The sequence below is a fragment of the Corvus hawaiiensis genome, chromosome 18, assembly GCF_020740725.1.
Source record: "Corvus hawaiiensis isolate bCorHaw1 chromosome 18, bCorHaw1.pri.cur, whole genome shotgun sequence".
Taxonomy (NCBI): Eukaryota; Metazoa; Chordata; class Aves; order Passeriformes; family Corvidae; genus Corvus; species Corvus hawaiiensis.
Genome location: NC_063230.1, coordinates 1,514,246 through 1,530,528, shown reverse-complemented (window position 1 = coordinate 1,530,528; position 16,283 = coordinate 1,514,246). Strand labels below are relative to the sequence as shown.

Sequence of the window (16,283 nt, the reverse complement as noted above, 5' to 3'; positions counted from 1 at the left end):
CGGAAGCGCTCGGGCCGCGCTGGGGCCGCGGCAGCGCCCGGGGCTCTGCGCTGCTCGCTGCCGGCTCGCCGGTGATGCCGGTCCCGGGCCGGCGCTGTCCCCGCCGGTGCTGCCCCTCGTCGCGGCGGGCTGAGCCCCCGGACCTGCCATGGTGCCCTGCGGGGCCGTGCTCTGGCGGCGGCTGCTAAGGAAGCGGTGGGTCCTCGGCGTCGTCTTTGGGCTCTCGCTCGTTTACTTCATCACCAGCACCTTCAAGCAGGTCAGTGCCCGCCCCATCTCCGTCCCCATCCCCGGCCCCGGCTCCGGCCCCGGCTCCGGCCCCGGCCCTGACACGCCGCGGGGGGGATTAAAACATCCCTTGTCCCAGGCTGACTTTTGTTCTTCAGGTGTTGTCATCGAACTCCTGGGTTATGCGGCCGTAAGAATGACGTTATAAATATGTAGTAGATGCAAGAGTTTAAAATAGGAATGCCTGATACTGTGTTTGACAGCAATAGTTGTTTGAACCAAAACTGGAAAAAGAAAATCTCCAATGGGTTTGGTAGTTGTTGTATCTCTTGCAGTGGTAATTCCACTGGCAAAGGGCTCAGGAAAGAGAAATATGTGCAGTTGTTATTTAATATAACATATACTACTTTTGTGGTTGTAGTAACTGAGTTCAGCTGTGTTAGCTGATCCTCGGTGAGCTTGAATACCCTCACTTTACTGGACTGTGTATCTTCCTGTTGTGTATACTACCAAGTAGTAAGTTGTTTACACCATCAAAGCTGGAGTTTCCTGTGCTGTGGAGTTTACAAGTACTAGGCATCTTTAATCCTGGGAAAGCACGTGGCTTGAAGTGGCAGAAGGAACTTGTCTGTTTGGTTGCATTCCTGTTTTTCCTTGCAGGAAGAAAGGATGGTGAGAGACCGGAATCTCCTCCAAGTGCAGGAGCATGAGCAGCCGATCATGTGGAAGGTGAAGTTCAGTTCGGGAAACAGCAGTCAGCTGAGTAACCAGTGCAGGAACTCTGTGCAGGGGAAGCTCCTCATTACAGATGAACTGGGTATAGTTGATACTAAGAATTTATTCTAGATATGGCAGTGCTGAACGCTGCTTTGCCTGTCTGACTGCTGATGGCACTTTCCTGTAACAACTCCTCGTTATTAAGGCATTTTTACTCGGCCTTTGGCCTTGTCTCCTCTGGCTGGGTGAATTTCACTGTGGCTGCAGATGCCGATGCTTTGGTTCTGTGCACACCAGACTTGGGCCCAGCAGGCTCAGCTCAGGCCCAGGGCTGTGTGAGAGTGACTGTGACCTCACTAAAGTCAAAGAATTCCAGTTACCTTTGCACAGAACTCAAACGTTGACTCCTGCTCAATTTACTGTAGGTGCTTGCAGAGCTATTTGTGTCTCCCTGCAGTGTGCTCCTACTGTCAGCGGGGTTAGGGAGAGTAATTGAGGAAACCTTATTGGCCTTGTATGGAGGCAGCTCAGGACTGGTGTAATTAGTGCTCAGTCACAGTTAACAAGCTCATCTGACCCTTGTAAACCCAAGGTTATTAACCACTTGTTCTAAGTGGTAGAAGTTAAAGACTCTTTCGTGTCATGCACCTGTGCTTGTTGTTTAGACCCTGGATCTTTACTGACCACAAATCAAGGCTGTAGAAAACCCACCGCATCTTTTGTGATTTGCATCAATGTTACATTTGGCACTGCCTGACTCAGGCTTAGTGCCAGTTCATAAGATCTCTCACAGTCTAACACTGTAGTAGTACAGTTTCCATGAGGATATACACCATATTTCTACACTATTAAGGATTCCACTCAGCAATGAATATTGCAGCTATCCTGCATGGCTAAATCTAAGTCTCTTCATGTTGAACTGTAAGAGAATTATCCAGACACAGACCCATTGAAAAAATGTGTGTCATTTTTTTTTCCAATACAATCAGTGCCAATCCCCTTCCCTTTTCACAACAAGGAACTATGCCCAAAGAAAGTCAGAACTTAAATATTCTGCATTTAAATAGTCATACTGTATATACAGCACATATTAGAGTAGGATATAATAATTGTGCAGATAACACCATGCTGTTTGAAGCGCCACTCTCCATTTCAAAGAGTGGCTACTTAGGACTGAGAGGGATCATAATCTACTAAATGATAAACAAACCTGTTCTTAAGTAATGTGATTCTTACTACAGATTTTTGTAGAACATACGGAGGAGCGTGCATTGACAGTTGTTACTCCTGTTGCTGTTTTCCAGGCTACATCTGTGAGAGGAAGGACCTGCTGGTGAATGGCTGCTGCAATGTGAATGTGCCCAGCACAAAGTTGTACAGCTGTGACAGCTGCCTGCCCAATGGCTGCTGCAGCGTCTACGAGTACTGCGTGTCCTGCTGCCTGCAGCCCAGCAAGGTACATGGGCATTCTCCTGCTTTCCAGGTGTTCTCAGCTGCTCGGGTTCCTCTGTGGCTAAACGTGCTTCTTTGTGAGGAGCTTTTTCCTTAGACAGACAGTTCCTTTTCTTGGAAGGATGAGGAAAGCCTCCAAGGACCATATGCCAAGCTACAAATAAAGCTTTAACAAAATTCATCCTTCCCACCTTTGGGAGGAAATGCTGGGAGCCTTGCAAAGTGTTTCAGCTTCAGGGGAATTGCATTTGCTGAAGGGAAATGATTGCAGAAGAGTTACTCCAGCCAGTATTGGTTCTGTAACTGGCACTTCCCCGTATTCTGTGAGCATCTCTTAGATTTTTTTCCTACTGCTGGGGTTCTGAGGCATTAGCCTTTCAGTGCTTGCTAGAAATCCTGAGTGGAGTTGCTTACTATTCCTCTGATACCTGAGCTGTGTAGGTTAGGATGGGCTTTGATTACTCCTTGCTGAAGTAGAGCATTTCTGGTTTTTGCCTCCTGTTTGCTGACCACTTTAGCAACATCTCCTGGAGCGGTTCTTGAACCGGGCAGCGATTGCTTTCCAAAACCTCTTCATGGCAGTGGAAGATCACTTTGAGCTGTGTCTGGCCAAATGTAGGACTTCGTCACAGGTAAGGAACAAGCACGTGTCCAGGGCCCAAAAAAGTGCCCTTGGAAAATGGGGCTCAATCCTATGAATGGCTGGTGTGTCATGTTTGTATGTACACGGGCATTTTCCTAAAAGTTGAAGCTATGGCTGAGAGCCGGTCTGAAGGCAAAGCACATAATTAGAGCAGGATGAGTTGCACATTCTCTTTTGAAAAGAGGGGCTTAACCACAAAGAGACTGAGTTCAATGACCAGTGAAGATCTCGGATGAGTTCTGGGGAAGATCTCATTAATATGAAAACAGTGAGAGCTGTTCCCAGTAGCCTCAGAATGCTATTTTATGGTACAGTTGGAGACTTTACCATATACTGACAATCATCTGCGTAGCAAGTTGAAAACTATGTTGTAATTTTTTTGCTTATTAAGAACAGAGGTGAACTTCTGTTACCCATGTGACTTTATTAGAAGTTTTTGGTCTAAGTAAGCATTGGCCCTTTTAGAAAGTGCTGTTGGCAATGTCCTGCAGCTTCAGTATTTCATGTAGCGATAGGGGTGGACTGCAAACAAAGGATAGAGTTCCAAATGTCTCCAAAGTTACTGGGATTTTTTTATCCATAAAATCTGAACTCTACCTTTTATCAAGAAAAATGCACACATCTCAAGTAGCAACTTTATTGTGCTCTGCTTGCTTAGAACATTTGATGATACTACCTAAACATATCTAATTTTTTTTTTTTATTATTGAATCTGTTCCCACCTACTTGGGTATTCTCCTCAAAAGGAGGTTCTGGTTAACATTGCTCTTTTATGGTTAACTGGCTCTTCTATGCTGCCAATGCAGAGTTCTTTGACTCCAAAGATACTCTGATGTGTAGAAGAATTGGGGACTTCTTTTGCATATGCATAAATGCTGTGGGTTTTGTCGTTTGGTGAAGGGATGCCTTGTTTCAATGTGTGTGTATTGTTAAAGCTTCTCCTCCTCTTCCTGGCAGAGTGTGCAGCATGAGAACACCTACAGAGACCCGATTGCCAAATACTGCTATGGCGAGTATCCCCCAGAGCTCCTGCCTGTTTGAGAGCTGCAGGATCTGAGCAACAAAAGGAAGGAGCTGGAGACTTGAATCTGGAAGAGCAAGACAACAGCTGTTGCTTTACCAAAGCCTCAGTGTAAAAAGCTTGTCTTGTCTTGTCTGTGGGGGCAAACCCAGAGGTGAACAGAGGAAGTAAGGAACTTAAGTTCTTCGGGACTGAATCTTGCTTTCTTCAATTTATTATGCACCTGCTTCAGAGTGCTAGTACTGTGCTACAGTGCCAGTGCATTCTTTGAATACTTCCTCTAAATTTCAGGAATCACAGAGCCGATCTAGGCTATAGAACATCATGGGAAAAATATCTAATGTGTCTTTGCAGCTGTAGATGGAGGTTCAGTTGTGTCTCTGCATTCCAGAGACTTTCCAGAGTGACAGTAGTAACGGGAGGATTTTTCCTTTTAGAGAGCAAAGCATGCCCACTATGCTTCTCTCTTTGGAGCCCTTCTTGATGTGCATGGTGTACACTACATATGTAATTATGAATTATTTATTCATTTTATAGGGGTCACTGGCTGACAGTATTTATGCTTTGCATAGCTAGTTGTGGATGCCTTTCAGTCCCTGCTTTGCTATGTCAGCTGGAAGGGATGTTTTAGATCCTGACTAAAGTTGGTAGGGTTTTTTTCCTCCTTAGTCTAAAGGAATTATATTGGGATTTGTCACTATAGTACTTATGTTGCTCTTAGGGAGTTTAAACCATTCAGAACTCCAATGGAGTTGTTCTTCTGCCAAAGTCCCATCGCACAAGAGAAGAGCAGGGATCTGCCTAGGATGGGATGTTTATTGTCTCTGAACACTTTCCTTGTTACTCTGCAACAGTTTCCTCAAAGAGGAGTCTAGTTTTGTGAGCAGTTCTTTGCTGGTCCTCTTGCTGACACGGAGCAGGGATGATTTGTTTGCTTGAACTTGTTCAGGCCTTGGTATTTCAAGTGTATTTCACTCCTGGTTGTGCAGGAGGCAAAAGGGTGGAGTTGTAGGACTTCAGTTTAATGATGTCCTTGTGCATGAGGTATTTAGAACATCAGAACATGGTGCAAACCCTCCTTTGAGGACAGCTGTGTTGCATGAGCTCAGCTGAAGTCATGATGCTTTTGATTTGCTAGTGGACATACTTGACATACTCTGGAATTGTGGCCTGATCAGAATGACAACAGCCTTGGTTCTCCACAGTTGCTCCTAGCTCTCTAAAGTTGCAATTTCAACTCTGTCCTTCTAAAGGCCACACAACAGAAAAGGTGGGTAGAGAACCTGTAAATGCTGACTAAATTTCTGCTCCCCCTGCAAAGTCCAAGTGCTAGACTAAACTGAGCTGTTCCTCTCTATATGCAGAGCCTCATTTCTCTTGTTTTTATCCCATTCATCTCCCCCATAATTTTGACTTTGCGTCTGCTTGCTTAAACTGCATAAAGTAAAAATGAAATAAAAGCGTAGAAGTCTACAGAGGTGTTGAAGATAAAAACCACGAAAAACAAACAGTGGTGGAGTATCCTGCTGCAGATCTGTAGAATGCTATTGCAATTGCATATGATATAAAGACTACAATGCATATGGTACTACGTATGGTAGTACAAGAAGTAGTACCAGCCATCTGATAAAATCCACTTGCATTGCTTTTGTTGTTCTTTCCCAGAAGTCATCAAGTGAAATAATGGCTCCATCAGCAGATTGTCTTGGAAATCTTGATTTTCCAAAAGCTTGAGAGCTTTAGCATTAGCAATTTATCCAACTGAAAACTGTCTCCCCTTTGCTGCCATCCTATGGCAACTTGCTGCAGCAGACATGGTACAGTGTGAGGATGCAGTGTGAAATGCTGTCTTCAGAGGGTAGCAGAGGTTGCTTCTCTTTTCAGTGTTAAACAGATTCTTCACCCCTTTCCAGCACTTCATAATCATTTTCCCTAGGGAAGGCCATCAGCTTGGTCTATCATATCATATCATTCCTGCTGAGACATATTCCAGCACTTCATGTGTTTGCACCATGGCTGATAAGGTCAAGATGCTGATGGCTTGCTCTTGCTTTCTTTTCCAACTTGATAATAATTCCTTAGCAGGTGATACCACTTCGTGAAGCAGTAATTGTAAGGAATCATAAGAAACATTGTAATTTGGACAACTTTGTGGGAATTCCTGTCCCTTTTCTCTCCTAGAAAAACAGGATGTGATCAGAAGTGCATTGTGACCATTGTCCATCCAATGGGACAGAAACTGCATCCTCCCTCCTTGGTAGCTGAGCTGTTCAGCTGTGTCTGTACTACGTGTTAAATCATTAAAAATTTGTGTTCCAAAATACTGCCTGTTCTCATGTCTTTCTTTGAGCTATAAAGCAACTGTACCAAAATGTAAGTTTGAAGAATGCAGTGGAGCGGAGAAGGACTTGAATATGTGTAAAAAAGGCAAGCAAGTAGAGGCAAACAGGAAATCGATTTCATTTTAATCTAAGACAAGAGCATGCTTCTATCAATGATTAACAGAAAGGTCAGGCCCTTTGCAAAAGTGGATTGAGCAGGGGAAGGAATGCAAATGATTGCTTCATGTTGGGAAGATAAGATGAGAAATGTCAAAATCTTTGCTTCCTGATAATACTTCCATGTGGTTTAAGTGATGTCCATCCCTCTTGCAAGAAGTGTGGTGATTCTGTGGGTGTCTGACATCTCCTTTTTATTTGTCAGCTGAGAGACTGGGCTGGTTGATGCGTGTTTGGCAGCAGATTTAATGACAGCATCTGATGGAGCAAGTAGCTCTGCTTATCTGCACTGAGGTCAGTGCTGGGGATAATTGGATGGGTTCTGTACTCCCTGATTTCTGTAGTTTGCAAGAATATTAATGCTAGTGAAAAATGGTATCAGTTGACATTCTCTACTGCTTCTCGAGGATGGCACATGGAGAACTGGATAAAAATCCTTCCTGTCGGGCTGGAGTGCTGAAATGGCAAATGCAGACCTCTGACTCGAGGCCACCACTGAACAGTTGATGAGTTGGGATCATGTTTTCTGCATTCTCAGAATCTCTTTCATTGCAGTGGCAATTCTTTGTCTCCAGCCTCTGATTGCTTGGAGAACTTTCTAGCAAACTATACTGGAGTCAATTTCTGCATATAAAGCATTAAAGCACAGCAAATCCTAAGCATGAGTCTTTGTTTCGATATTCTTTTAAAAAGCAAATGCTTTTTTAATTTCCCTCATCATTTAGCTGGACAGACTACAGAGCTGTAGGATTTGTTCTGTCTTGTGCTAGTCACTTAACTGCAAACACAGTTGATCCTTTTACCTAGCACTATAATGCGATATTTGTTCTTCAATTCAATTCTAGTCAAGGAGAGGTGGGGGAGGAGGTGAAAAGGAATTTTCTAACTCAGCAAGTTCCACAAAAGATGGAATTCAGCAAATTATCAGTGCTTTAATAACAGCCCTCTGCATTTCTTTACAACCCGAGGCAAACAACTAACTCTATGCAGAGGGGGGAAATGCCAACTTCAAAACCTGCAGGGAATGATGGGAAAGTACTTAGTACTTCATTTTTGATGCGTGTCTAATTAAACAGACAGCTCTATCTAATATTTTTGGTCAATTAAGGTCTGACTTGTAGCAACATGCACATTGTCTACATGATGTTTTCCATTTTGAGGCAGTCGTACAGCCACAGATTTTTCTTAGAAATCATGGGTTAGGTAGATTAGAAGTGAATGTCTTAAGCAAGAATTCTCACGATGCCTTCAGATTGAAGCATGTTTGTTGCTGTAGTCTGCTGTTTCAGCTATGGTAAAATAACATAAAACTTCAGAGTAGAGAAAATGAAGAAATTCATTCTGGCTGATGTCTTGCCTCATAGAAGCTTTTCTATTATGTGTTTCAATTAAGGAGATAGAAGACCACAAGCTATAGTTGCAAATGGAATGAGAGGCAAGTGTTAGGTTTTCCATGAATGAGATGGCAATCCCTTTCCACTGGTAATAGTTGAAATGAAGACTAGCACCTGATTTCTTGCCAGTGTAATGGAAGCTTCCAAAAAAACCCAGCTCTCATCTATCCCATGTGTATTCTGTCTCTCTGCATGCACCTACAGAATAAGGCACACTAAGAGGAATCAAGGTAAGTGGGAATCCTGTACCATGGCCAGCATTTTGTTCTTGTGCTGCCCAAAATCTGTTTCCATTTTAAACTTCTCAGAGCAAAAAGACAACATTTGTTGTTCCTACAACTTCGGATCTTGGCCTCACCTGCAGCCTTTAATGTATCAACTGATAGGAATAGTACCTGTCTTACAGAGATATGAAATATCACCTTTTGAAGAAGTGGGATAAGGTTGGCTTTAAGTCACAGGTGTGACATGTTTGTTTGTTTAAACACTGGAAAAGTAGTAGCATTATTGACATTATCATATGCAGAAAATGCATCCCTCAGCTATGTCAGATGACACTCCCTATGCTTTATACACATCTTCAAACAGAATAATGTAGATTAGCTGCAAACTACAGTTACAGACCTGCTTGGTAATAAAAGCGGTGCTGTCTGAGGAAATAAACATGTTCATACTTGGATGAGCAGGGTCCTAATTTATCTAAATCACCGATGTCTTGAAAATACACATTCAATTAAAAAATTCCAATCCTCTGTAGTAGCAAATGCATATGAAAGTATGAGTAAGCAAATGTAAAATACCTCTTCCGATCTCTTTTTTTTCTGCTCAACGACAAGCTCACCTCTAGCAGCATCTCAGCCGGTGTAGCAGCCAGGAGCTGCCAGCAGAGGTTACCACAGCCTTTGGATAAAGGCTGGTCCCCATCCATGGAGCTGGGCTGGCACATGGCCCCTGGAGCTGGATTCCCTTCAGCAAAAGGCAGGCGAACGTACGACTACAGGACACGAGTCATTACATTGCTGCAGGAAAAAGCATGGAGTGTGTGTCTGGAATTCCTCCTGCACCTTTGGTTTGGCTACCAAAAACAACCTACAAAATAAACTTATTTGTGAGGACTGCCTGGGTTTTAAACCTCTTGGATGATCTTGGGTGCTAATGTGGGAAAAGAGACATGACAGTGGGGTAGTCTCATTGATAACTGAGTAGTAGTAGTAGTAATAATAATAATAATAGTAATAATAATAAAAAACTCGGCCCGAGTGAGGCCACATCTGGAGTATTGTGTTCTAGTCTGGTATCCACAGTTCAAGACAAGGAGCTACTAGAGAAGGCCCAGAGGAGGCTGCAAAGGTGGAGAGGGGTCTGGAGCATCTCCCTTATAAGGAGACACTGAGGGATCTGGGCCTGTTTAGTCTACAGAAGACTGAGAGGGGATCTCATTAATGCATATAAATGTCTCCAAGGGATGTTAGAGGATGGTGCCAGACTCTTTTCAGTGGCATCTGGTGACAGGAAAAGGGGCAATGGCCATAAACTAAAACACAAGCGGTTCTACCTCAACACGAGGAAGGATTTCTTTCCATGGAAGGTGGCAGAGCACTGGAACAGCTGCCCAGGGAAGGTCTGGAGTCTGCCTCTCTGGAGACATTCCAAACCCACCTGGACACCTGCCTGCGTCACCTGCTCTAGGTGACCCTGCCTGGGCAGGGTGGTTGGACTGAGTGATCTCCCAAAATGTTACTCAGTGATTCTGTGAACAACAACAAAAATAGTAGTAATAATTATTATAGTACCCCTGACCCTCACAATAGAGGTAGGAATTGGGTAGATTTGCCCAGCAACTGCAGTCTGGGCTGCGATGGTGGCCCTCCTCGCACCTGATGGGGCACTGTGGTGCTCCCTGAGGGTGCCGGGGACTTCCCATATTTTTTCCCCTCACACACTCCTGGCCCTGTTTCCCGCTTTTTTCCCCTTACGCCCTCCAGTCCCATTTCCCGCCTTTTTTCCCCTCAGTCATCCATGGGCCCCATTTGCCGCTTTTTTTTCTCCTCATGCACTTCCAGCTCCCGTTTGCCATTTTTCTCCCCCTTGTGCATCCCTGGGTCCATTTCCTGCCTTTTTCCCCTTGTGCACCCCCAGTCCTGTTTCCCACCTTTTTTACCCCTCACACACCCCTAGCTCCCATTTCCTGCCTTTTTTCCCCTCAGACACCCATGGGCCCCATTTGCCGCTTTTTTTTCCCCTCACGCATTCCTGGGTCCGTTTCCCGCCTTTTTCCCCTCACGCATCCCCAGGTCTGTTTCCCGCCTTTTTCCTCTCTTGCACCCACAGCCCCCATGACCTGTCTGGCGTGGGGCTGCGGTGATGAACCCATCGTGGGACGAGGCTGTCAGACAGGACAGGGTGTGTCACCCTCGGAGCGGTGTCCTGTGGCTCGCGGAGCTCCATGACCATGTCCGGACCCCAGCCAGGGGCTGGAGCGGCCCATGGCCCACCAGGGAGTGCTGAGGTGAGTCTGAGGGAGGCGGCAGCCATGCCCCGCTGAGGTGCTGCCTTGTCCCTGTTCCAGCTGTAGCTTTGCTTACACTTCCCCTCACTGCCTGCAGTCCAACAAGCCCTCTGGGTTCATGTTTGGTTAAAAGGCCATATTTTAACGTGTATTTAAATGTTAACCTCCGTGTGGGGCTCAGAACTGGCACTGCCCTGTGGGACGGGCTCAGCCCCTCAGCCTGACTTCTCTTTTCCCAGCCCCTCATGGATGTGAATTTGCTTTGAAATCTCCTGCCACCCCTAAACCTGCTTTCATTTTTCTCCTCTCAGCTCACTGGATGCTTTAGTTTCTCTTTTTCTTTTCTCCTTTCATCAGGCCCCTCTGTCTGTTCTCCCTTCCCCTGCTTTGCCTTTGCTCTGTCTCAGCTGTAGTTACTGAAGGCTGAAACAGGAGAATGGGAATTCTTCCTCCTAGAGATAATGTTGCTTTTTTAAGAAAAGCACTCCTCCTTGCTTTTGATAAAAGAGGGAGTGTCTCCTTTTTTCCCCCCTCCTCAATTTCTCTTCACCCCTATATGAATCTGGTGCTACCTGTGGCTTTCCATTGTCTCAGTCCAGCTTCACTTTGTGTATTTATGCAAAATTTCATAGTGTCATGGTTGCAGTCTGTGTTAAAGGCACACCCATCCAAAGTCTCAGGAGAGAAAACTTGTGTTTCTCCACACCTGTGCCATCTGCTGGGCTGGGAATCAGAGTATGAATTTTCCCATTTATGTTGCATTTGCCCCTAAAAATTCAGCTCTTGGACCTGGATCCCACTGAGCAAAAGCATCTCAAATATATGGATTTTTCTTTGAAAAGCATACATTTACTTTTTCAGCCACAGGAGTTCTAAATCTACTTGAAAGTTACTGAAAACCCCTATGTTGCTAAAGAAAGCATTTGTCCTCATTCCAATACCCCAGCCTGCTGCTAGCAGCAGATGAGGCTTGCTTGCAGGAGATAAATGATTTATGGAAAGGTGTGCATGCTATCTGATCTGAATCTTTACTGTGATAAGTTTATATTTAGAACTTTTTATAATACCAAAATAGCACCAGCATCAGTTAAGCTTTTTTTCTTTAGTAGGTACTTAAAATTTTGTTGTTATCTCTAAATGAGCCCAGGTAATTTGTGCTCATGACCCTTGATGCATGGAAACCCAGCCCTAAGCTGAAAAGTAATTATTTCTTTTATATATATATATATATATATATATATATATATATACACACACAGTGTTCTCCTGCTTTGCTTAATGATGTCTGGGAGGACTAGTTCTCAGTGCTCAACAGGCTTTTTTCCTATCCTGCTATTTTTAAAATTCAGGCTGGGTTCTCCCTGTATCTTGTATATCCCTGTTTTTGAAAGCTTGGCAGTTGGAAGTGAAATGATTCACTGGTGATACATGAACTCAAACAGCAATGTCAAATGTCGAGAGTTCTAACATTAAGTATTCGGCAATTGCGTGCCAGGTCCACTCCTAAAACCATCTTAAATTTAAAAATAAGTGGGAATGTGCTTGTTTGTCATCTGAAGATGGACCAATGAAGTTTCAAAATTCTGAGTTCCTCTTTACAATTGTAGAGGTTGAGTTTTTCTTTCTTGTGTAAAAACTACATAACTATCTTACTCCAGCAGCTACAACAAAAAAGCCACGGATGGTCTCAGACCCATGAAAACATTGTGGGAGTTGGCGACTGACAGCGACTGCAAGACGAGTGAAATAAAAACCAAATTTCAACCTATAGCGTCTTAGTTGTTTCTGATTATGAAATGGAAATGCCTTCAGGTTTGAGGGTGTTTTTGGTACACAAGTAATACTCAGCTACAGGGGATGTATTAAGAAGCTGCAATTTCTATAAAGTCAGTTTTTCAGATCCCAAGTCCTGCAACTTAAAAATGGTGCAGTTGGGGGTGGATGGAATTCCTTTGGAGTTTATTAAGCGCTGTAAGCTGGGTAAAGACTGAGAGCTTTGGACCTCATCAGGATTCTCCCTGGCTTCCTGCCAGCTGGCTTGCAGGTGAGTTCCATGTAAAGAGCTGATATATTCTGTCCTCAAACCCAGAGTTTGCTGCTGAAATGCTGCAAGGGACCAGGCTACTAAAACAAATTAAGCTATCTATTTGTGAACATTTTGTGATGTTACACTGTATGCACTTGTCACAGTGCTGCCACATCAAGGTTAGAGTGAGAAGGTGACTAGCTGGCAGTCACTTAATCAAAGGGAGCTGTTGATGTCTCAGGTAGCCCAGGCAGGGTGAGGCTTGCATGCTCCGTTGCTTTTAACAGCCAGACAATGAATATGCTTTCCAGAATTCGTGTTTCTCATAGGGGAAGCAGCAGCTGCCTGTGATCTGTGTCGCTGTCAAAGGAAAGTGAGATGTAGTTAATTCAGGACTACACAACAAAGACATATTGATCAGGGCTCTTCTGGCTCTGGTTGGATTTCTGCAACAACAATTACTAGGACAATGCAGCAAGCTGGGATGGCAAACCCAAATATGCTTTGTCTTACCCCAAAAAGCATGAGTTACTACCACCAAGATTTGCTGCTGGGCATCAGCAGGTTCAGAGCAATTCTGCTCCAGAGGGTCAGTAAGACACCGAAATCAAGTGAAAAGGGCACGTCTTGTTCACGTCATTACAAATGCACTTCATTTGTAGCTACAAGTTAAATTCGTGGGTTCGGTACAAACAGCTTGCAGTGCGTAAGTTCCACATGATTTTAAAAAAAGCAGCCCCGTGTTTATGGTATCCGGATAAACTCGTACAGAGCTGCTTTCAGAGGTACTGAATGTTGCAAGAATTACATAGAGTGAATGTATACATTATGTTTCCTCTGTTCCAGCTCTACTTGCAGTACTTGGATGTGGATGATTATGTGCTATATATTTACTAGAGTATTGCAGTGTATTTTTTTATTGCAAAGCTAAAAATCCTCGTGTACTGGTTTTGTAATAAAAAATGTAATTACTATTTTTATTTCTGCAGAGTTACCCAACTCATTGTCTGCCTTCCCACTTTTTCTTCCCGTTAGTTTCCCCTAATAGCTGCGTCTGCTTTTCTTTTGTTCATGTGTTGTGCAGAAGAAAAATGGGCACTAACAGGTTTGCTAATTACTATAAAAATCTTCCCAGCCTTGTTCAGTTCAGATCATTCTATTAGCTAAAGTAATGGAGTGCAGTGGCATGATGGTGCTCTCACTTTTCATTGTCTGAGGTCTTTCTGGTGCAATATATTACTGGGATTGTATTCTGGGGCTGTCACAATAGCTTTTGATTTCCCACACCTGCTGTTTTGTTTTATCTCAACATTTCCTTTTTTACTACTACTTAATTCTCCTTATCCTTCCTAAATGACTTTTAAGAGCACAGGACTGTTTGCCCCTTGCTTCCTCAGATTTTCTGGGAATCAGTAGGGCTGAGGATTGTTGTGCTCAGTCCCTTGCAGGTGGACCTGTGACCAGTGTCAGGGTGTTCACATCACTGCAGCAGCTCCTGGCAGTTTTCAGCTGTACTATTTTACCTAAAGGGATGATCTTCACCCTCACTGCAACATTTTGCTCCTGACACCTATTTTTCCTTGCCTATCAGCATTGTCAATGTCATCTTCCTCAGCAGTATTTACAGCAGCAGACTTTTGTCTCATCACTCTGATTATATTAGCTCCAGTGATTGTACTTTCACCTCATTACTGAAATAAAGTTAACATTAATGAGAGTCATGCAGCTAAACCTCTGCTCACCTCTCCGGAAATTTATTCTAATGATGAAAAGAAGATGCATGTGGATCTATTTAAAAGCAAGCCAGCTTTTTTCCCCACCCCCACTTAGCTACCTACCAAATTCAGTGTTAAATAAGGTCTTTTGTTATTAAGAGCTGCTGATGCAAAAGAAGCCAAATACATTTTACAACATTAACAAGGACAAATGTGATTGGTTGAACACTGATTTATGTACTGGTCTGCTACGGAGTTCCTTTATGACCCAAATTTCTTTGTTCCTGCTGCTTCAGGAAAGGGTTTTCTCATATCTGACTCTCACAGTAAATTAGCCATAAAGCACTTGGAGGTCCTAAGAGATGTGCTAGGAAAGTTCAAGATACTATCAAGGGTAGCAGTAATCACACTTCTAAACAAGATGAAGCATTGAGAGTTATAAAGTGTTTATAGAAGACACAGCAAGGCTTTGAGCTGAAAGCAGCAATATAATTTAGATAAGCTAAGTTCATGAGATCAATGTACATGCTGCATGTGCCAGGCAAAGGGGCTCATGAGATCTTTTACTGACCAGAATTTGGATCTATGATAAGAGCAGTACTTTTGTCATTGGTCACTGCTAGGGAAGCCATATGAGTAGAGAGAGTTTGTGTTTTCCTTTGTTCGCTTGTTAGTTAAGGTTAGAGAATAAGAATTCACTTTTTATTAAATCTTACAAGCAGCTTAGCCCTGTCTGAGGCCACTGCCTGCTCCAGCAGCACAGGTTACCTAGAAGGATAGGAATATAGACTGAAAGGAATGCAGTCTTGGAGTCAACTTAATTGTTTGATGTTTTCCTTAAATTTTATCTCTTCATGTATGAAACTAGGCTGAGCCTGGTGTGGTTGAAGAGGTCCAATATTATTCTTGCTAAACATCTACATACCTTCAGAAAAAGATAAAAGAAGGGTGTTCACTCTATACAATATTGTGAGCAAAGAAAGCTTTTTGTTCAAAAATACAAAGTTGTGTCTTATTAGAAAATACCACTAGCCTGTACAGTAAGTGTAATATTTTAAGCACTAAGTGTTCTAAAATGTTGCCTTAGGCTTTCAAGGAGAAAAGTAATTCAAGAATTACCAAAGCATGGTTGACTCAGAAAAGGGAGTGAAATAGTGCTGGACTGATAATCACGCTTTGACCTATTTTGGATTCTGGGCTGTAGAAATATTTTCTCTCTTCTGAAGGTTTGTGATTTTGACCATGGAGTTTACAAGGAAGAATATGTAGACTTGTCACCAAAAGAAAAGCTTTCTAAGAGGAAGGCTGTTTAAGTTAGCCTTTTCAAATGTCAAAATCCTAAACAAAATAGATTAAGTTGGATAAAGGTAACCCTTTACAAAGGTTGATGAAATAACATTATCGCCCTTTGGCAGCGAGAGAAATTGAAACACAGCGTTTAGGAGACATCGGTCTTGTCAGACGGTGCAGCAGGAGTGGGCTGGGGCACAGCATCTGCAACTGGTCCCTGGATCACTGTCCTGCTCTGCCCTCTGGAGATTTCTGCCTTCTCTTTCTGGGCTTGCTTCTGTTGTGCCTGAAGATAGCACTGACTCATGTCTGGAGCCACAAACTGAGTGTGTCAGGTTGAAATGTGCCTTATGAAATGATAATACGTATTATGTTAAGTTTGAGAGAGTTTAACAAGACGCTATCCTAAAGCAGTTTTTCTTACAGATGTAGATTAAATGAATAAGTAACATGAATTAACTAATTTTCAGCTCATGTTTCATGGTCATTCCCACCGCTCCTGCAGCATTCTTTTTCAAAAATAGTCCATCAGCTGCAGGTATTTATTTCACAATTTGTTCTTTTTCCTTTATGTGCACATCTCCTCTTCTCCCACCTGCTTCCCAGCTTGGCTTTTCCTCTTCTTGGTGCTCAGGAAATGCCAGTGTCTGGTTGAATGAGCTCTGCTATAAATCAAAGTGTCATCACTTAGCTGGTAGAAGTGATTTAATTAATGCGTCATGCCTTCCCCAGAGCCTCTCCCCACCTGACTGCTAATCAACCTTCATCAGGAGGAAAATGTGGCCCTTCT

At 43.4% G+C, this 16,283-nt stretch overlaps 1 protein-coding gene across 1 annotated transcript; it reads left to right on the top strand.

Annotated features, from left to right (window-relative positions):
* The first annotated feature begins 44 nt into the window (after positions 1-44).
* SPRING1 (SREBF pathway regulator in golgi 1) lies at positions 45-6,384 on the top strand. The gene is made up of 5 exons (XM_048323200.1): positions 45-259; positions 889-1,045; positions 2,250-2,401; positions 2,916-3,029; positions 3,998-6,384. The coding sequence occupies exons 1-5, from the start codon at positions 149-151 to the stop codon at positions 4,079-4,081; spliced, it is 618 nt and encodes a 205-aa protein (XP_048179157.1). The 5' UTR covers positions 45-148; the 3' UTR covers positions 4,082-6,384.
* The last annotated feature ends 9,899 nt before the right edge of the window (positions 6,385-16,283 follow it).